Source organism: Parasteatoda tepidariorum, chromosome 10, assembly GCF_982258835.1.
Source record: "Parasteatoda tepidariorum strain Cologne lab strain chromosome 10, Ptep-v5.0, whole genome shotgun sequence".
NCBI classification, from domain to species: domain Eukaryota; kingdom Metazoa; phylum Arthropoda; class Arachnida; order Araneae; family Theridiidae; genus Parasteatoda; species Parasteatoda tepidariorum.
Genome location: NC_141764.1, coordinates 28,915,936 through 28,938,725, shown reverse-complemented (window position 1 = coordinate 28,938,725; position 22,790 = coordinate 28,915,936). Strand labels below are relative to the sequence as shown.

Below are 22,790 nucleotides of genomic sequence, written 5' to 3'. Positions count from 1 at the left end.
GATGATCCGTCTATCACTGAGGATATTTCACGTCTGCACTGTGGTCAGTGCAAGCCGGAAGCGGAATTCGTATCGACTGGGATTCGAACCAGGTTCGATACATTGGAAGGCGAATGCTCCATCTCCTACGGGCTATTTTATTTTATAACCGTCGTTGAACAGCCGACCCAATTTCATGGGTTTACGACTACTTACGTTCAACTCCGTAGCCTTGTAATTTTAAACCAATCCAGAAGACAAGGAAACTTCTGGATCAGTACCCCCAGAGGTATTGATTTGTTGTGGGAACATGGAGGACTTTGAGACTCGACAGATTTAACGTGCATCAGTCACCATTTACTACACGGGGAGTCTTCGGCCGGCGAGGATCGAACCCACGACCTCTTGGATATGGGCCCAGCGCCCTCCCGACCAGGCTATCCCGGCCCCCTATGGGCTATTGGCGACTGTCTGGGGAACATCCCCAATCATGATCCGAAGACATGGCATCGTAAATTTGATCCTTTGCAGAGGGGATTGCTTCCCCGCCTTAGTAACCCGAATACCTGAGTGCAAAGTCGAGCTCTTTACGATAGAACAGTTTATCGAGGATCAATAACGCGCACTCTCTGTCCCTACGTAGGCTGACAAAGTGGTCACCCACCCGCTTACTGACCACATCCGGTGGTACTTGAATTAGGTGTTCTGCTAGAAACCATGTCCTTACGATCAATCCACTGCAGGACCTAAAAAACAGAGATCAAAACGTGTTTTTTTTGTTGCTCTAATGAATAATTCTCTTGTGTATATTCTTTAAAATTAATTAGATTTTACTTTTTTAGTCTGAAACTCTTCCATATTAATTAAACATTGCCCAAATATTTATTGGGATTAATTACGCTATAACCACCGGTATAAAACTATTTTCCGAATCCCTTCTATTATTTAACGCATAATCTAGGTATTAAATAAAAATAATGTTATCGTAACTCACAGCCTACCGACCTAATGAATATGTATAAATTTCCAAAGCCAAATAACGTAGCGCGAGAGAAAATAAACTATAACTTATTATAACATGGATTAAAGTTTACATAAGATGAAAGTAAAGCGAATAACCTTCCCTTTCATCTCATAAATTCTCTACCAACACCTCTTTAGCTCGTTATACAGTAGAGCGAAAAATGAAATCTCGAAGCTTAGCGTCGGAAATCATCGACTTAGAATTTTCACTTCCTATTTCCGAACTTACTGCCCCTTACTTTGGAATGGGTGGGACAGATGGGACGGGTGGGACGTCTGCGTAGAATATCACTACGTCAGAGGTTAGCAGCGCCCCACATTCTTTCACGCACGAAAATTCGAACTTCTCACCTAAACATTCATTCATGCTTCATTCTTTGTGTGAGGTTGGTGGCTGAAAACTACTTCCCCGCTGATCAGCTGGGTGCTGTTGAGAAACAAACTTTTAGGGGTTTCTTCAGTGGCTGAGTTATTTGTGACGTTTACGCTAAGCTGAGAAGTAGTTTGTAATTGAAGTGAGCGGAACATATTCAAGCGTAATTTCAATTTAACGTATTTGTAACATTACGTGTCAGAAAGTAAATAAAATATTAAATGATATTAAAAATGGTTAGGAATGAATTCAAATGGATTATATCACCAAGTTAATTTTCATAATTTTCTTATATGAGTATTATTAATTATATTCTCAAAAGGCAAAAGAATATCATAGTTTCTGACGACTACCAGTTACCTATGCTAAAATCAAACTTAGCATGCAGTAAAAATCAAAGAAATCGTGAATAATTTAGTAAATACAAACGCTGTGACAATAACGCTGTTGCAATGTAATCCTTCTTATGATGTAACATTTTACTAATAATGTACTTTCCATCACGATAAGATCTAACAATGCTTACAATATTCATGATATATGCTAAATAACTTTATGATTTTAATACGAACTTAAAAATATCATATCCGAAAGTCGTCGAATATGTGCAGAATTAATATTTGTGTGATCTTCTAAAAGGAAACAAACCTATAACATTTTAACTGACATCACTGCTTTGGATAATTTCATTTAGAAAGTTGAAAAAGTTATATTTCCACAATGATACATTTTATTAACTGTGCACTAATCATCTTATCATTGATTGAACTAGGTAAGTTTTTTTTTTGTTTATTTAAATAATACATTATAATTCATTTACAAATATGTTATTGACTATTAATGCCGAAGTAATGAAGCGAAACGAGTAATGAAACGAAGTTTGAAACGGTATGTTTTAAAGTCTTCGCATGACATGTAATTAAAGTTTCGATTACATGCAACCGTCTGTTTATTTATTTTTTTTTGTTACATAAATGCCGAAAAACACAAGTTTTTCACCCTAATAACATTTGATTTATTGTCTAGATTGTATGTAAGCGCAAGTAAGTGGTATTCTTATTAGATAAATGGGCTAAACTTAAGTGTGCTAATTAGTTTGAAAGACGATATGATACTTTGAGTTAAATAAGACACAAAAGTGTTCTTTCTTTTCTAAATGAATAATAGTTTTTGATACATTTGAATTCTGAATGTCAGATCCTCAAAAATAGATAAGAGCCGATATCTTGAAAATATGATTCTAACAGTCTAGTATAGAGAACTGTTGAAAATTAGGACATTTTCATGTTAATTTAACTTTTTAAGTATTTTCGTGCATTTTAATTATTCAAATGCATTTAAAAATTCACGAAATAATAAATTAATTTTAACCAAGAATTTTTCTTTGTAATAAATTCTTGTTCCATTATCATTTATTAAATTTTTTCATTTAATTGAAAAAATAGTTATTTTTTTAAATTGTAAGTTGCGCAAATAACATCATATGAAATTGATATTATTACTTAAATTTAAATAAAAAAATATTTGGCTGATTAAAAAAATATTTGGCTAAATTCTTTCAAATTTTTGGTCTTATTTAAAGTAAAAAGCATAAAATAATAAAAGAATAGGCTAACACTATTTTTTTAAATGTTAAGTACACTTTAAATTGAAATCAAAATTAATTTAAGTTTGAAATTTAATTTATTACTGTAATTATTTCAACTTAAACTGTAAAATTTAAACGTCATCATTAACAAAGACATGTATTATGCACTATGTACTCTGAATACATATACTTTATAAAAATGAATGGGGATATTTTACGTTTAAGTGCAAGAAAATGAGACTAAAAACCTGAAAGAATGACATTTTTACAGATTTCAATTACTTTTATCTGATTTTTTAACAGGTTTACATTATTGCTTGTATTAAATAGTAGTAACAAATACAATAAAATTTGATAAATTTAACAGCAGAAATTTTCTTGTAAATGTTTCAATACAATACGAAATGCTTAAGCAAATATTTTTTTTAATTAAATAATTGTATAGACTATGTGGTGTTGGCAAAGATTTAAATTTTGAATGTTTATTTATATTTTTATACTGTTTGATGCATAAGAAAAATATTTATGAATGGTTGCAGTGATTGACTTGTTTTTCCTGAAAAAATGATTTTAAGTTTACTTAAAAATGCCAAATGTTTCAGATTATCGAAATGCTAACTAGCCTCTACAATTTTTAAGCATCTGCATTTATTTATCTAAAATATGAATAAAAAAAAGATTTTACTCAAGAGACACCAGTCTGCGTATTAGGAAAATTAAACACTTAAATTTCTTTTTTGTTGAATATATTTTTATTCATTTTAGTTAATTATTTATTTAAACGTCAGTATTTTCAGTACACATAAAATGGAATAGTTTTTCTCACTTGCCATATTGCCAAAGAGTTGTAATTCAAAATATAAATATTTAATTTCTGAATTTAATTTTTGAATTGCTAAGTTTACTTATCGCTTTTGTATTTTTTACTAATTGAGTAGTAATAAGAACCATAATTTTTGTGTACAGTCAGAAAATGAACGAAAAAATTACCAAACAAATGGTTTAAAGGCTATATATTCTGCTCAAAATATAGTTCATAATGTAGAGTAAACAAGAAAAAAATTACAGAACAATGAAAAAAAGGAGAAGAAAAAAAGAGAAAAATAATAATAAAAATAAAAATAACAAAAACCGAAAGAAAAAGAAAGAGCAAAAATTTAAAATTTTAATCAAAAAATAGTAATTAATAAATCGGAAAATAAAAGAAATAATCTTTTCATCAGCTCACGCGACTATATTCGCATAAAAGAGTGCTTTCCAATATTGCATCAATATAGCCAAAGCAAAATATATCAATACTGTGAGCTGATAAAAGGATTATATCTTTTTTTCTCCGGTTTTTTTAAATTTAAATTTTTTTTCCTTTGGGTTTTTGTTATTTTTATTTTATTATTATTTCCCCCCCCCTTTTTTCATTGTTCTGTAATTTTTTCCTTGTTTTCTCTACATTTTGAACTTCTTTTATGAGTTCTATTTACTTCAAGCTTATGCGCAATAAATAAAATTTATTGTTTTTCTTCATTTTCCTCGTGTTTTTTTTATATTTTATTTTTTTAAATACTCATGGGTAGATCATATAAGTTTTATTACAATATAATGAATTAACCTAAGAGTCTAAAGAGCCATTATGTATATATATATATATATATATATATATATATATATATATATATATATATGATTGCACATTTTAATAGCATTACTTCTTTTATTTTAGATGACATGAATAGTTTTTTAATTTATATTTAATTCATATTATTTAATCTAAACTAATGGTAATTAAAGTAGTTATCTTAGTAGTACCTTTAAGTATTTTTAATATTTAAGAATACCACACTTCACAATCTATTCAAAACACTATAAAGGCAAGACACATAATGTAAATTTTAAAACAAAAGCAAGCGTGTTAGAATAAACAAAACAGATTCTGGAAGTGTAAGCATTTGTTTTATGTGACACTCAACATTTGTCTTTTCTGACTCAGTTTGTATTATTCAGCGCTGTACGAAGCATTTTCATAAATTTATTAGAAGCTAGGTTTGCACATAAAACCTGAAAAGACGCTCTAAATATGAATAAAAACTATTATGTTTCTTTTGCCTATAACTTCGAAAACAGATGAACATCAAATATATATTTCAATTAGAATCAAAATAATGAGTAAACTTACAATATTAATGAAAAGAATTGTTTAGTCAAATGGTTCGTATGCAGGCAAGCAAACCAATATTATAGTGTAAAAGTAATATAGCATATCTAAAAGAATTGCACACAACTTAATAAAAATAGCTTTTTTAGATGATGGTTATTTCACTTTTTTCATTTCAATTTCCAAAATTCTGTTCCGTAAAGTTGTAAGTTGTTTATCGTGAGCAATGTACAATGTAAAAAATTCCGCTTCAAATTACGATACCGGGACTTCATCGTAAATCGTAGTACATTATTCGTAAAATTCATTTCTCGAATCCATTTTTACCTTAAAATAATTGACCATAATTTCACATTAATATTTATTTAATTACAGTTATTCAGTGATTTTTATAGTAATTCCTGTAAAAATTCCTGTTTTTCGAGTTTCTTTTTGTTTCGTAGCATATTTCGGTAAAAATGGATTTTACGTTAAAACGTACTGACATGCTGATCACCGGTACTTTTTAAAGTAATTTGGTACGAAGATTTTTACAGTTTATGTACAATTTTAATACCCGGTAAAAATACAAGCTCTTAAAATAAAACTCTACTACTAAGTAAACTTTTGGTTTTAGTAATAGTTTCGAGAACTATCCATAGTTGTTTTAGGATGTTTTTTCTTCTATACAAGTGGAAAGATAAGCACTAGTATAGATTTTTGCTTCATTAAATTGAAACGTGATATATATTTTTATCCGCATACTCTAAAACGTATTCAACTTTAAAGTGAGAAAAATCTAAATGTGTTAAGTAAATTTTTTCATATTCTTGTATATTTTTTTTCTTTTAGAGCAAAGAAATGGCGATGTCTTCTTTGCTTAGAAAATCTGTATTTCAGATTACTTTAGCTGTTAGTTTAGGAACTAAACTTGAAGCATTATATTTATTTGAAAATTTCAAGGGTCACATGAAATTGTTTATTTATATAAAGAGTGAAAAAATAAGCTTGAAGCGTAATAGGTAAACTTTACTTGTCTACTTTTAAACATATAAAATGATGGAATTTCAGAGAACTTATTGTGCGTAGTCGTTCTCTGAACATATGTTCTTTCCACCTGTAATTAATTTCTGCTTTTAATAAAAAGGAAGAAAAAAAAACTAATGTTTGAAATTTATTTAGCTATTATCTTTAAACATTAGGATTATATCACTGTATTTATATGGAAATCTATAGCAATGTAAGGAAAATACACATTTTTATTCATAGGATATTTTGAATCGCAAGTTGATTCGTTTTTGTTTTGATATGCTTATTGCTTTATTGAAATTACACACATTTGCAGGGTCCCGCAGTGGACTGATCGTTGAGACACGGTTCCCAGCAGATCACCGAAGTCAAGCATCACTGACTACGGTCTGTGCGGGTGGGTGACCACTTGGATCAGATTGCGTAGTGACTGAGGGTGTGCGGTATTGGTCCTCGTTAAACCGTTCTACCGTAAAGCGCTCGGCTTCGCGTGCAGGTCGTCGGGCTACCGAAGGGGGGTTGCCATCCCCTCTGCAGGAATCAAAATTGTGATGGCATGTCTTCGGATCATCCTCAGGGATGTTTCCCAGACCGTCGCCAATAGCCCATTGCACAGCTCTAGTGCGACGTAAATGAACAACAACAACATTTGCAGGCTTGTGTGCTCAATTTAGGCTTATAAACCTTTGTCAAGTAGAAAGACAAGTAGAACATATCAGAGAATGACATCATGAAGAATGCATTCAGGGTGACGGCGGGATTCGAACCCGCTACCTTCATGCTTTGTGCAGTGTTTGGTGGGAGATACCGCTCGGCCATCGAGGCCCCTGTTTTTGTACGTAATAAAACATATGAAGAAGTCTCATAACAGTAATTTTGCAATAATCAGACTCTGAACGCGTGCTGCTTTGCACAAGTAAATAACGTTAGCTTCTATTTAAAAAGAAATATCGTGTTTAATATTTATTGAGCTGTAAGCTTAGTGACTAATCTTGAAGTTCTGTATTTATGTGGAAAATTCGTATTTATATACGAAACTTGAAAAATTAAATTTATCGCATTATATTTATGTTTTACTGAGATAATTTAAAAAAGTATCTAATGAAGTCTAAAAACACTAGTCTATTCGTAATCAGACCCTGCGCATCTGTTATTTTGTACCTGTAAATAGCTCCGTTTTTCAATATTAGTTTGCTTATTAATTTACTGACTAAACCAATTACAGTATTTACAAAGAAACCTCAAGCATTGTGTGGAAAATTCGTGTAAAAACTTAAAAATTTACTTGTAGCATAATATCTCTATTTTACTTTCATGCTCTAAAATATATTCAATTATTAACTGATCTTATCTCAAAAAACATCCGTCAGTTTGCCGCTATCTGAGTTTAAACGGGAGTTTCATTTTATCTTCAAATAGTCCCTTCGATTATTTGTTTACTTTTCCTTAAAGCACATTACCAAACATAATTTTGTCTTTCAATTTCTGAAACAACGATAAAATACACAATCAATATTTTTTAGATATTTAATGTTTTTTGCTGCTGTCAAATCATTACTATTAGGATTTTTTAAGAGATTAAACATTTAGAACTACACTATGCACCAGCACTAATGTATCATTAGGCATGTTTTCGATCCTCAAAGGAAAATGTGCTCTATAATGACTTAACAATGCTATTACTAACTATTGAACCCTCTAATCCCTGTATCATGTAGATAATCGAGTTTCAAAGATGATTTATTTCATTCTTTATTATATCTCTTCCATTTAAGGAGTGGTCTTAGTGAATAAAGTAGCATAATGTAAGTTTTATGGCGCTCTATCACGCACTAAGAACTTCAAATATTTTTAGAAATTTTCATTGATATATTTAACGTTTTTCCAACGATTTGCTTACGACAAAAAATAAAACATTTGTTTCTATTTCAAGAAAATATGATTTTCTATTCGAAGTTACTAAAGTTCAGTATTGATTCCTAATTTATTTTATGTACAGTGAGCAAAATTAAAGCGCAAGGACCTTGAATAATTTTTGAGCAAGGTATCATAATTCCAAGGATGCATCTTAATGGTTTTAGATGCATACCCGCTTAACGTTAAATAAGGGTTTAACCTTAAATATGTTATTTCGACTTAAAAACGTAATTTCACTTAATTAAAGTAAACCTTTTATTTCGATAGTGTAAGGTGTGTTGCTAATAATATCTCCAGTATAGATGTCTAAAATGCGGAGTCCTTAATGTTAAATTCGCCATTAGCGAGTTAATGTGGATCTAGGGATAGAGCACACTTCTCCCAATGAATTGTCTCTGATTCAAACACCATGGCTGTTTGGTTTGAATTCTGTTCCTGGTTCGCAGCAACAGTAGTGCTGACAAAAATGTCCTCAGTTTTATACGGATCACGTGTAAGACATGCCAACGAGCTATACAAGAGAGGGTTTCGTTTTTTTCCTCTCCATGTAATGCAATTGAGGATTAGCTCTATTCAAAATTCCACCAAAATTGCCATTTTGCGCCCCAGTGCTTGTTCCGGGATTATCCTCATACGTTATATTGGGTTTTGAAAAAAAAAAGGATGGAAGAGCGAAAATTTATACAGACTCATTTCCTGTTTCACAAGAAGTATTTCCTTCCTAAAAAAATAAGTTTAAAATTTCTTAAGAATATATCACGATAGATTTGAGAACAGATTTGTGGTTAGTAATTCCATGATGTAAAGTATTATTTAAATGACTACTACATTACCAAATTCCTTGCATTACCAAATAATAACTATAAATAAAACTTCAATTAAAAAAAAGAATGGGTGAACATTATAATAACTACTAACACCTGAATGAATATTGGTGTTCATTCAATCCAGTAATAATAAAGGGTCAGTGGTTTTATTAATAGTTCAGAAATTCCATCATCTGCAAAATCAAATGCAATAAAACAATTATTTTATGACAACAAATAATAAATAAAACTTGACACTCCCATGTCTACAAGCTTTCTGCGCCAGTTATCGCGCTCATAGGAGGGATTTTACTACCACTCCCCTCAAATTTCGATGAAATTTACCAATCAGATAATTAAACAATAGTTTAAAATTGATACACAAATCAACAAACTTCTTCAGAATAAAAAAAAAATATTTAAATCGTATGTTATTCATAATAGTGAATTTCAAAATAAGCAAGAGATTAAAAAGGGATTTTAAGTTCAAAATAGTAAAAACGTTCAATAGCTTGCATCTGCAGACTATCTGGAATCGGCAATGGAACGACTTTGTTGATGGCTCATCGTCGAACACTAGAAGCTGTCTTAACTTCAACAGGTCGTGCTAGTAATCTTTCGTGTCTTATTTATGCTTGACTCTGAGATTCGATTTTTTACTTCATTTACTCCGACATATTTTTTAAATAAATTTTCTATAAGCAACAGAATAAAATAACAGGCTCTAGGTTATTTGCATCTGTTTTTTCTGTAAATTAAAACTCCTGTTTCATCAGGCGATAGAAGACAAATATATAGAATTTCCAAATCTGTATCAGAAAACATTTCTAACAGGGCCATTATTTGGCCTTAGACATGGGGCTAAGAGAAAGCAAAATTTTTTAATGAGGTAACAAAAAAAGGGACACACCTTTCCTTAACTCAGTTTATTATAATAAAATTAACACAAAAGTAGAATAAAACAAAAAAAGTAAGAAAGGAAGCACCATCAATAGCAAGAATCTACAGAATACCGTTGCTGGAATCATATTGAAAAGCACCTTTGATGTTAAATTTCAACTCTATCACTGTCAAATAACTCAAGCATTATAGCTCGCTGAATGTCATCATCTTAGAAGAAAGAATTTCATTTCAGCATTTTATATTTTTAACAAATTATATACAAAAGTGAAGAACACTAAATATAAAAGAGTACTTCTTGCCATTTTCTAAACATTCTGTCTCTCTTATTCTGTTACCAGCCACTTGCAAATTGAGCTCAAAAGATGTTGGAACTAAGCGCATTTCAGCCACATTCGTCATTTATTTATTTATCTTGAATAAGTGTCGCAATACCATTTGAATAAAATCCACACAACATAAACCAATGTATCACTTGAAATCTAAAAATAGATTCTATTATTCTGTTATCAACCCGCTACAAATTCAACAAGGTTGAAACTAAACGAATTTCATTCAAACATATGTTTATTTATCTTGAATAAGTGAAGTAATAGCAATTAACTGAAATTACCAAAACATAAACAAACGTATCACTTGATTCTAAAAATAGGACCTTTGATTTGCAAATATTTCAAAAATGGAACATCAGGTTTTAAAATATTATTTTGACTTTAAAATTTTAAAATAAAAGTTTCTAATCTGCTACCTGACAGATTGTTACATAATCCCCGCAGAAGCTGTTATAGTTGCATTGTATAAATTTAATTTTTAGTAATTTATACTAAAAGCGGTATAAAACTTCACAAATTTTATCAAATTTCTAAAATTCTTAAAAAAAATCAAATAATTGAGGGAATGGAAATCTAAATTAAAAATAAATAAATAAATATTTCATAATTGACATTTTAATGTATGACAAATAATATTATTTGGACTTTAATTACTCATTAAATTCAAACTTCAAATACATGCTCGATTTTTTAGACACTGGCGTCTATGAATCTGAAACAATAATAAATAAATTGAAAAAAATTTTTTTGGTTTAATAATATTTGTAAAAGCTATATTTTTTTAAACAATCTGGGGATGAAATAGAGCCACGTGAAAATGAGAGTCCAACAAATAATTTGAGTCTTAGCCCACTATGCTTTTAATAAGAAAAACTTTTCTCCCTCATTAAGATTGCGAAAAATTTTAAAGCTTTTTCATTTAAAAGGCCACTACGCATTATTTTTTAATCATGTGCCACCATAAAGTATTCTATTTTTACAAGGAATTCAATCCTGATTTGTGTTTTACACATTGTGTTTCAAAGTGTTTTTGATTAAAAAATTATTCCATACTTAGTCAAGATTACAAACATAATTTCGCGTAGGTTTTATGTTAAATTTTGTGTTTATTTAACACTAGAACGACATGATTTAGAACGACTATTGTGGTCATTTTGACAGCAGTAAAAATGAACACAAATATTTGAGTATCAATTCAAATATCATTATAAATAGCTAGGAAAAGTTTATTTTTGATAATTGTAATACTATGCAGTATGCTTAATGGTATTATTTATAATATATAAAAAGTTATTCCATTTTAGGGAAAAATAATAACATATTAAAATAGTTACGTACTATTGTGGACATTAACGCATGATTTGAAATAAAGTTACTAGTGAAGATTCAAGCATATTCCATGAAAAAAGTCTCAGGCATGACGAACAGTCTTGTTTTGTGACAGCGTTTTTTACTTGTAGTTCAAGAAATAATGGTGGTGGGTGGGGTGGATAGTTTCTTTATAGCAATCATATTTCGTTGGCAAAGCTTAAAATATAGCATTATCAAGAAATGTATGAAGAGTTACACTATTTAAAAAAAATCAGGAACATTTGCAAACTTAGAAAAAGTATAGTTGTCAAAACTAAAATTGGTCATATTTTAGAAATCATTCGTGTTGTTTTCAATCACCATATTTGATGGAGCTAAAAAAAACTGACTCGTTGAAAAAATTTGGCATTTTCAAGGAGATTTTTTGAATTGTGAACTTTATTAAAACTTCCACAGTTATGTATAGTACTCGAGATGTAGAAATTTATTTTCAGTTTTTATCGATGTATAATAATAGTTTTCTTTTTATCACGTGCTAAAATATTAAGAAAAAAATGTGAACTTGAGGAAAGATTGCTTATTGGGTTAATTTTTCTATAATTTAGCAGTAATGTAACAACTATTGAAATCTTTTTTTGCCCATAAAGAGTAAACAAGTTTTAAAGACAAAAAAAAATCCGTTGGGAAATTTATTTCCTACAAAGAAAGGTGATGGAATGTTCAAAAGGCAAATTCTGTCCTTGTCTTATCCTAGAAATATAAAACTGATCAAAAAAATAGTTGATAAAAAGTTTAGCAATGAACCAGAAGTTTAATCCAAATTTCATAGTCTTTTTTTACAAGTACTGAATAAATTTAATGGCATGATCTGCTAACTTTTTTTTCCAGTTTTCCTTGCTATAAAATGCAAATTAAAATTTTTTCACAAAATATTTTCCTTATTTCAGAGGTTAATTATTTATTTCTAAGCCGTTTGCGAGCTCATATCTAAAATCAATCTGAATAAAAGCAATTGATACTTGGAGAGAAGCAACGAGCAGGAAGAGGATTTCTTTTGTTAAAAAAATCTTACAGTGTTGACCTAGTCATGTTCTTGCTCGAATGCAATAAAGATACGCAATGAAGGAGAAATTTTAATTCTTTTTATTTTATAACCGTCTTTTAACAACTGGTTGCCTAATTCAAGCAATGCACTCCAATCTCTATAACTGTCATTTTTACAGCAATGGTCAATCCAGGTGAATTGGAATTTTCTAAACCAATTATATACTCTAGTAAAGATTTTCTTTAATGCTTTTGAAAATCTCAAAAATTTATTAAAAGTCACGAAAGTCAAATAAGATCACTCCGGTAGCTCTAGTGTTAAATTATTAAAACGATTTCATATTGTTTTCAATAAAACTAATATACTAAATTTTCTTAACAAATATATAAAATACTAATAACTACTAGTATACGTATAGTCATTAGTATAATAATGATTTTATGAAATCGGGAGATGGTAAGAAATGTATGATAAATATTAAAATTAATTTTTTTCGTTAACTTGATGCGATAAGCATAAGAGCATCAGATTTTATTCTGATTCCACCGATGCGTGTATTAAATATTTCATAAAGCTAAAGGCGTTTGTTTTTGTTCCATAAATTTAATGGTTTGCATACGAGTACTTAGCAAAGCGGTTTGCTCATATATTGAAAGAAAACCGTGTTTCCATTCCTTTATCTTATCGTAAAATTCAATATTTTATCTCGCGTTTCTTATTTTAAGACGTATGAAAAAATGAATTTGAATTCATCTTTTGTTCGAGATTTAAAATTTGAATGGAAAAAGGATTTAAAAACAATTTTCTAAACAATTTTTACGAAAATATTTGTATTTTTGGAATAGAGGAATATAACGATTTCAAAAATCCTTGCAGATATTACTTTCAAACTGATAGCTTATTTCGGTTTAGGCATTTTTATGTTCATATTTTTGATCTGACTGTAGATTTTCCTAAATATTTAACAGGATATTTCTGTTAAAGAAAATAATTTAATATAGTACTCATGTGAGGGTAAAAAGTGACAAATATTTCATAAATGCAAAATGGTTGCGCAGGTGCCTATCCTAAAGCAATTTAGACAAGAAATTATAATTTGTTTGTGAAGAAATCCATATATGTATGAAAAATGTAGAAATATATTTCACTCTCAGTTAATGATATATAATATATATAGCTTGAAGTAGGCTTTCTTTTTGGCTGTGTTACTTAAACATCATTTTATTAGTATCCTTTTTAGGAAAAATTTATATAGTTTTCATTTATTCTATTATCTTATTTCCATTTATCATTATGCTTGACTTGCGCGAGAAACAACTAGTGACCCGCATGTTATTCAACGTATCTGGGGTCAATCATAACTTTTATCATAAGTGTTCACGTCTTTCTTTACTAATATTCTTATATAAGGTCAAACCAGGGTTTCTTTTAATTACCTGTAGTAAAGTTTATGCTAGTTTTTAGTATTTATTTTATTTTTAAATATAAATATTGGGTTCATTTTCTTTAAAAAAATCTGTAAATACATTCATTAATAAGTAAATGAAAATGCAATTTATCTGTAATTAAATAATAGATTAACGTTTATAAAAACCAGTTAGCTAAAGCAACTTTACTTTATTAATTTCAAATTCAAAATGTAATAAAAATTAGAAGCAAATCTTTAATTAGATATTTTCTGATGTATTGCTCACTTTACATTCAAACAAATTGTCACATTTTCTTTTTTTTTCAGATGTACCTCATTTTATTTCTACTTTAATTTTTATCAAAAACAAATCTATTATAGGGGATTATTTCGCTAAGTTGTGAATAATATTTGAAAACTATAACTTTTAATTAAATATCTGACAAACATTCAATCAAAAGTAATGGATAATTATTTTTTTGTATAAGCATCGAACTACTTTATTTTTATACTTTTTAGACTCAAACGAAAAAAAAAACAAAAAATGTTTAAGTTGCTTAGTAATAGCTAAAATCATAGCAATATATGAACAACTCAATTCCCTTTATTCTATCTAAATACTGTTATCTTAATATAAACTTTAAAATGTGCAAAGATGCACTCTTCTCCCTATAAAGTAAAATGTACATTGATGGCACATTGCAGTAAACTCTAAAAGTTATTCATGCTTAATCATTTTTAACTCAAATGGAGACAGGGTATTAAACTAATAACTATGATACATAATACTATAGTTTACAGATTAAAAACTTATTGAAAAAGGCAACGTTCGTACTTGCAATCTGGAATATACATTCCCAAAATTCTAAAACGTTGTATTTTATTGTTATTTTTATATTGATAATATTTATTATTTGTAAATCAAAATAGACTAAATGGTTCCGAGAAAAAAAAGAATTTAATAATAGCATTTATAAAAAAATTTTATTTCAAAAATTTAGAGCTTAAGACAATTTGATCTTATTAAAATTATACCCTAATACAATTATACCTTAATACCAAAAATCTTAATACGATTTCCCTAACTGCAATCTAATTTTTTTTTATATATTTTATAAAAACTGAAAAAAAATTTTTTTCGATCGGCTGCTTTTAAAGCAAAAAGATTTTGATGATTATGAAAAAAATCGTGATGTATGATTTTAATATAGAACAAAGATAATTCAAAGATAGTTTTGTTAATTCAAGATAGTCAAGATAGTTATAAAGATAGTTTTGTCAATTTAGAATTTAATATATTTTATTATTTTACTAATTAATATAGAATCTAATTTTCCATAAAAAATTTTTTTTAAAGTGTTTGAATTGTTTGAAAGGCTTGAAAAAAATTTTATTAGGTTAAAATAAGCATACGTAAAATCTTAATAATATTATTTATGGATAAGAAACGCTGAACATTCAAAGAAAAAAATTTGGTCAAAACTACCACAATATGGGAACACAAAAAAGCAAGGTAGTTTTCGCCGATGAGCTTTGGTAGTGAGTTTAGTAATGTTAACAATAAAATATGGTGATATTGTGATTGATAAAATTTGTCTAGTGCTGTAAACTTTTGTAATTTTTTCATGATGACTTAGTCTGGTATGAAAATCATTTATTCTGTTAAATTTATTCAGCAGTTTCTTTATTTTTTTCTAAATGTGTGGCAATAAGAACTGTAGAAACGGTGTAAACCAAATTTTTAGGTAAATCGTTATGAATGAGGAAATTACAAAAAGAATGGTTTAAATACCTTATATTTTGATTTCATTAACTTGGATTTTTTTTAATATTTTTCTTTTAACTCGAAGTGTCATTAACATTCAGTGCTGTAATTTTAGCTTAGTTCTCTTTTCTTTCTTTTTAAGAAATATTAGATTTTTTTCTTTCTTCCTCACAAATATATTCAAAAATACGGCAAATATAAACTCTCACATTTCTCATTTCATATAACTACAATCTTGACATTTTATTTTACATACTTATACATTAGCATACTTAAGTTGGGATCCTTGAAACAATTGTAAAATTTATTACCAGCAAATGTCAAGTGTTTTTTCAAAGGTTAATTTGATAAAAATTGTACTAATTGAATTTATGGATTGTACTAATGTGTACTGATTGTACTAAGCATTGATAAGACTATTAATAATAATATATGATGCTGAAAGCGATGAAACTTTGTTTATTTTAGGTTTATGTATGGATTTCCAACACCAAGCTCCAAAATTTAAACAGGAACCCCAAAGCCGTGTCGACTTTTCCAATTCGAGTGGCACGGTGATACCTTGCAGTGCAAGTGGGCAACCAATTCCGCTAATCAGATGGGTCAAGCACGATGGAGAAATTTTACAAGATGTTCCCGGTCTAAGATACACTCGTCATGATGGTTCCCTTGTTTTAAGTCCATTTTCAGGTGAAAACTATAGAGCAGACGTCCATGCTTCCATATATAGATGCGAAGCATCCAATAAATTTGGCGTAATTGGTAGCAGAGATGTTCATGTCAGAGCAGGTGAGTTGGCATGAAAATAATAGATTAAACCGTTATCTTTTCCAGACTATTGAAAATGATAGAATAATGGTTTATAAATAGCTATTTTCTAGTATTCAAATTATTTAAAGTAACTAATATGTATTTTATAAGCTTTTTATAAGATAAATAAGATCTTAAAAGTATCCGACTGGTCTCGACACATTACTTAAAGAAATTTCAATTAGAATTTTAGATTTTAAAATTGGTAAGCAGGGTACCTAAAATTATAAATTTAAAGTTGAATATAAATTTAAAATTAACTTCGGAAAAAGAATTTTATTTGTCTTAAAAATTTAATTTATTCGAATAAAAAAAAAAGATAGGATACTCAAAGCAGAGCAAAAATAAATTAGTATCGTTTTCGGGAGTTTACTTTTCGGTCAGATACCATAAGGATAAAATAAATTTTTCTGTCGCACTCAGTTAGTGTTTAATCTTTCTTTTAAATTACTTAGTTTCTAACGTTTATTTAATTGTTTCCAGCTAGTTTGAATATTTTTTTTTGTAAAATTTATCTAAATAATTTTTTAGACTTTAATTTGGTCGAAATACTTCTGAAAAATTTATATTCTTAATGATTTTAATTTACAGCCTAACCTGAATTTCAACAAAAAAATAAAAGCAACTTTATTTACTTTTTTCAATTAAAACAACTTTTAAACTTTATCATAGATTATGTACTGACTTTATGTATTTTGAATGTGTATTATTGTTATTAACCCGGACAAATTAAGCAATATATTTACATCAATTTAAAATAAAATGCAGTGAAATAGTTTTTTCAAAGGGTGTACCTTAATAACCGGACAACTGATCTAGAATTTTTTTTCATCGTCAAAAAATAAAAGCAACCTTAATTTTTTTTTTCAATTAAAACAAATTTTAAGCTTTGTCATAGGTTACGTACTGACTTTTTTTGAATGTATATAATTAATATTAAGCTGAAAAAAATTAAACAATGCAAGTACAACAATTTAAAAGAAAATGCGAAAAAAATTGTTATAAAGAATGTAAAAAAAATAGTCGGAATAGTTTTTTAAAAGTTGTACATTAAATATCGATTTCTGAGAAAAATATAATTATTGTGAAAAAAAACACTGTGACATCTTTATTTAATTTATAATGAAAAACGAAATAAAGCTCTTGAAAAATGAAGAAACTCAGCGTTTATAACTCAAAATGTTTAAAGAAAAAGAAAAACAGTTCAGCTTAACCATTACAAAAATGTTACTAGTATTTATTACTAAAATACTTTTCTTCGGATCATGGATGCGACAATTTTTATAACAATAGTTTCGTTTCCTTAAAAAATGTCACAAATTCGAAAAAAAGACACTTTTGAATCTTAATTTATTTTAAAAGATGAAGATTTTTTTTCAAGAAATGTGTTTATTCAAGAAACACTTTTCTTTTTTGTATAATTGAATAATGTTCCATAAATGTACAAGGTGTTATGATGGTGCTTGACGCTTCTAGCTTTTTTTCTTAAAATTTATATATATATATATATATATATATTTTTTTTAATACTAGAATAATGTATCGGTATCTGAATAAAAAAAAAATTAGTTTGAATGAGTCACAAAGTTATGTATAGTACTAGAATAATATGGATTCAATTCTTTACTTTGAATGTGTTGCTATTTGTTATGTTGTAATCTGTTGCTATTCTCCTTTGTAACACTATATTACACATCTTTTGACCTTTTGTAATTAGCACTATCCAAAAGTAATATGATCTTCTTGTAGTAACATTAGACCTTTTGTAGTAACATTAGACCAAGTATGTCATGAAAAAATAGGTGTTTTAAATTTTATTATAGTGAAAAATTCCTGTAAACTTAATAAGATGCTAAATTAAGTACATATTCCGTTTAAATTAAACCAGGATATCATAAAATTAAATTTTAGATTTTTGCATTTATCATTAATGCCGACCGGGTGGGCGAGTGGTTATTGTGTCGGACTACGGAGCCATTGGCCGCGGGTTCGAATCCTTCTCAGGGCATGGGTGTTTCTTTCTCTCTCTGTGTTCTATGTCCTTTCTCCTTTGCGTGAATATGTGAATGTGACCCGCCCTATAAACGGGTTTGTGGTTGTGTGACGTGGGTGACGCTGCTCCACTGACGTGGCTTCGTCACAGGTGCCCACTGGGTAACAAGAAGATAGTAGCAGTTCTGGCATTTCTGTGGCCAATGGGACAAACCCCTAATGACAGCCATTAAAAAAAAGAAGAATAAAACGTTTATCATTAATAAGGTTCAGCTTATTAATAGCTAAGGTTAGGTTTATTATTACTAAGGTTAGGTTTAGCTCATTATTGTTTCAGAAATCACAGTTGCAGTGTATTCTGATACCTCCCATATAATTTTATTTTTTGAAAAGTTGAATCGATGCGCAATAATCAAACCTGCAAAAACTAACAGGAACTGAATTTGAAGAATTTCTTTATATAAACTGTATAAATGGTTATCTTTTAATATGAGAGAAAGAGTCTCCCAATCAGTCTGTTGGCTTAGTATTTTCCTATTATAGCGTTATCTGGGGTTCATATCCTCTTGCTAAAGACTAAGTCTCTGATTGGACTGCATTTTCATTGATTGTTTCATAGTGGTTTGGAAGGAACTCTAATGCAATGTCTTTAATGGCTCCAGAGCTAGAAATGTTAACGTGTGGCTGGGTAGATAGGAAGCATGGTGCAGAGATCGGGGTTTACTTCTACTATTTCCCTTTAATAAAAATTATAGCAGTGCAGTGCGTGAATAAAGTGGTGTTATTACTTTTTTTATTAATCACCAATTGCTAGTTAGTTTAGCTTAAATATGACGTGTAAAACAATTCCAAATCAACTAAACAGATTGATTGAAAACGAAATTAATTAACTTTACTTAATTATTATTAATGACAGCGTTCATTTTTTGAATTGATATTTTAACTGAATCTACGATGTTTAATTTTATTTTTTTATAAATGCTTCTTGATTTGAATTTTGGAAAACTATTTTCATTAAATTATTAACAAAATTTTTGAACAGCATTAAAAAAATCATTTTACAATACAAAGCTTAACTCTTTAATAAGAAAAAAGAGTTTTGACTCTTTTTCCGCCATTTCATTCTTAAGAATTTTAATTTAAAGTAAAATCGTCAGAAAACGATAACATTGAAAAAATAAAAATGAAAAACTTACGATAAAAAGAATGTGTGCTCGCCTAGTTTAATGATAATGTATTGAAAATTCCAGTTTAATCCCTAAATTACTTTTAAAAGAATCCGTATTTCTCTTGTTCAATATAAAACTAAAATAGTTTTTTGTCTGTAAGATTAGATTGTGTTAAATTATTCTGCGAGACTCGTTATCATTTTGAATTATACGTGTAGGAATGTTGAGATTAAAAGTGTATTATCCTAGTTCTAATTTCTAGAATTCAATGAGACCCCGTTTTTGTGTCCGGCATATCATCATTTCTTTCCAATTCTGAGACTCAAATTGGAGTTTTAATTAAAAACACCAAAATGAAAACACTTTTCTTAAAAAAGTACTTAAGGAATGAAATGCAAAGGTATTTTGTAAGATAAATGTAAAAGAATGATTAAAAAATGTCTGCTTCCAGAAAATTAAACGACAGCTTTTATAAGAACTTTAATTTATTTCTTAGAAAAACAGCTAAACATTATTTTTGAAAAATAAAAACATAACAAAAGCAACCTAAAATGTGGAGATATTTTTCTTAAAAATACACTTGCAATAATTTTTTTTCTTTTGGTATACTTTAAGCTTCATATTTAAGACTTAACTATAATAATATGTTTTTTTTAAAGTATTAATACTATGGCCATTTCAGATAAACAAAAGAGTTGTTATTTTAGTTCTACTTTTTTGTTCTTAATGTTAGTTTTACATTGTTAATCTAAAATAAGCAAAGTTTGCAGTTAAAAATTAATTTATAAGTAGTAATAGTTAAGAAAAGCAGTAATAGAAACTTTCAGCTATAAAATTGAAATTTCATTAATTTCTAAGTTTTATTTCCAAGAGAAAATAAGGTATATTAACAAATTTTTGTCTTATCCAAAATATTAAAAAAAAGTTAACAGCTATCTAACGTAACTAATATTTATACATTAAGAACTGAAAATATTTTGATTGTCCGTATTCGTAGCATTAGTGAATTTTAGTTTAAAACTAGCATCAAATTTTAGGTGAATACAAATGCACTCAGTTTTCTTCAATAAAAATAAACAATTAAACAATGTTGCGCATAACAGCAGTATAAAATTTCTACAATCTGGTCTACAATTTCAAATTTCTATTACTAATATCATCTTAAGTATTTCGAGTGAAATTTTTAAATATTTGAAAATATTCCTTAATTTATTCTTTAAAATGGCGATCGGGTGCACATGTACCCACTTTATGCTTTTTAGGTAAAAATATGAGGAAAGAAAGACTGGTTGACGGTGTACAACAAATTCTAAGTTATTTTCTTAATAAGATGAATGCTAAATTCATGTTTTGAAACAAGTTTAATACTTTTATCAATGCATGATTTTAAATGGCACTAGGTAAGTATATACTGAAACTACAAAAAAAAAATTCTAACAAATACTAACGAAATTAAAAAAAAATACTAACACATCTTTTTGAGTATAGGGAATACCATTTACGAACATTAACAAAAGATGCCTTTAATTTATGTTATCAATTAAAAAGCTTAATAAAACTTTTAAAATAACTTTATACTATGCTTTAATCTAGGTGTTTTCATTTAAACACTGTAAAAAATGGATTCTCAAATATCACGAAATTTTCTTCATTTTCGTTGAAATCGTTTCCTGGTATATGCTCTGAGCAAAGATTTTGTCAAAGTAACGAAATAAATATCGGCACTTCTTCGAGGAAATGAGTTTCGTCAAAATAAAAGAAAAATTTCGTCACTCTACATTTCTAAAAAATAAATAAATTCCAATGCGGCACTCATAGTGTCTCTTGGAATATAATCGGTGGCATTATTAATTTATGATTGTCCATTGCTTAATGCTGTTGATTTCATGGGCCATGCCCAATGCGTGACTCGAACCTACGGATCATCCTTTTATGAACTAAAATCCTCGACCACTAATCTATCATAATGCACTGCAATAAGTTTCCTAGTTGAGGAGAAATTTTCGACATTTGCTTTAGAGTTGGAGTTTCGTCACAAATCGCATGATTTAGTGACGAAAGGACTCTTAAAATTAGCAAAATATAGCTCAATGTTTTCTGATTTGTCAAAAGTACGGGTTTGATTTATGAGAGTGAAAAAATAAAGCTTTTTTCTTCAAGAGTTTTTCTTTTAAATCACATATTATCAATAAAAAAATGTTTTAATGTTTTTAGTGCTGTGTTAAATTTTGATACTTAAGCGTTGACATATATCAAATCTTGTGGGTGTTATATTTAAATAAAGTATTTTGAAACGATTGCTTAGTGTTTAAAGTCACTGAACGGTCATTTAAAAGGACTAGATCATTATTCTCAGTGGAGACTCAGTCCTTCAGTTTCAGATGAATGGGTAGCAGCTTGTATGAGAAGTAAAGGAGGATTGTGCGCAATGATGATCATATATTCCCAAAGTCATACCTTTTGTCATTGAATTGAAGAGACTTAAATAAATCTTATGCACAAAACGAAATGTATTTCAGTTCCAAAACGCGTTTCTGAGGAGATGCTTACGAGAATGCCATACCGTAGAAGAAACTTTAAATCTCAAATTCGATTTTAATTCCATAAGTAATTTAAAGTGCAGAATTAGTGAGTTTAAGCAAACCTAGATTAAGCTATGAAGTTTCAAACGTTGAAATAAATCGGAAAATACCAAAATGCAATCAAATTAGTGGAAGAATTTCAGAATAAATTATCCCTAAATTATTTTCTAATATTTTTTTTTCATTTTTATATTTTGAAAATTTCTTTTCGGTATTTGAAACTTTGAAGAAACAGTGAAACATGGGTGATTCACTGATTTCTGTTTTGCGTCTTGGAACTAAACAAAAGTAAGATCTTACTTACAAAAAAGAATTTACTTATTTATCATTAGAAGCTAGCAAAGGAAGCAACAAAAATGTAGGAAATAATTTTTCAAACAAGCTACACGCATTATTTCTCAAAAAGTAAATGGGGTGCTTACATTTTACTGATCTTCGATTTCATAAACTTAAAACGCAACTTAAGGGACTATGTTTGAAGTAAAATAGTACTTTTTTACCATTTGCTTTTCTTACTAATAGTTTTATTTTTAAAAACCGAAAACTACGTAAAATTTTCATGTAGAAAAATTAGTTAGTTTCTTGAGGCAATGTCTCGTAATTTGTTATGGCATGAACAGAATGCGCCCACAT

The 22,790-nt window shown here is 28.6% G+C and overlaps 1 protein-coding gene across 2 annotated transcripts in view; it reads left to right on the top strand.

Annotated features, from left to right (window-relative positions):
* The first annotated feature begins 1,300 nt into the window (after window positions 1-1,300).
* Window positions 1,301-22,790, top strand: part of LOC107448720 (cell adhesion molecule Dscam1) — a 95,484-nt gene continuing 73,994 nt past the window's right edge. For both annotated transcript variants that reach the window (XR_015430049.1, XM_087154264.1), the window contains exons 1-2: window positions 1,301-2,147; window positions 16,073-16,393. Coding sequence is in view for 1 of the 2 variants with exons in the window: in XM_087154264.1 (XP_087010390.1) it covers window positions 2,096-2,147; window positions 16,073-16,393 (373 nt within the window). In the remaining variant the exon portion in view is untranslated. The remainder of the gene's footprint in view (window positions 2,148-16,072; window positions 16,394-22,790) is intronic.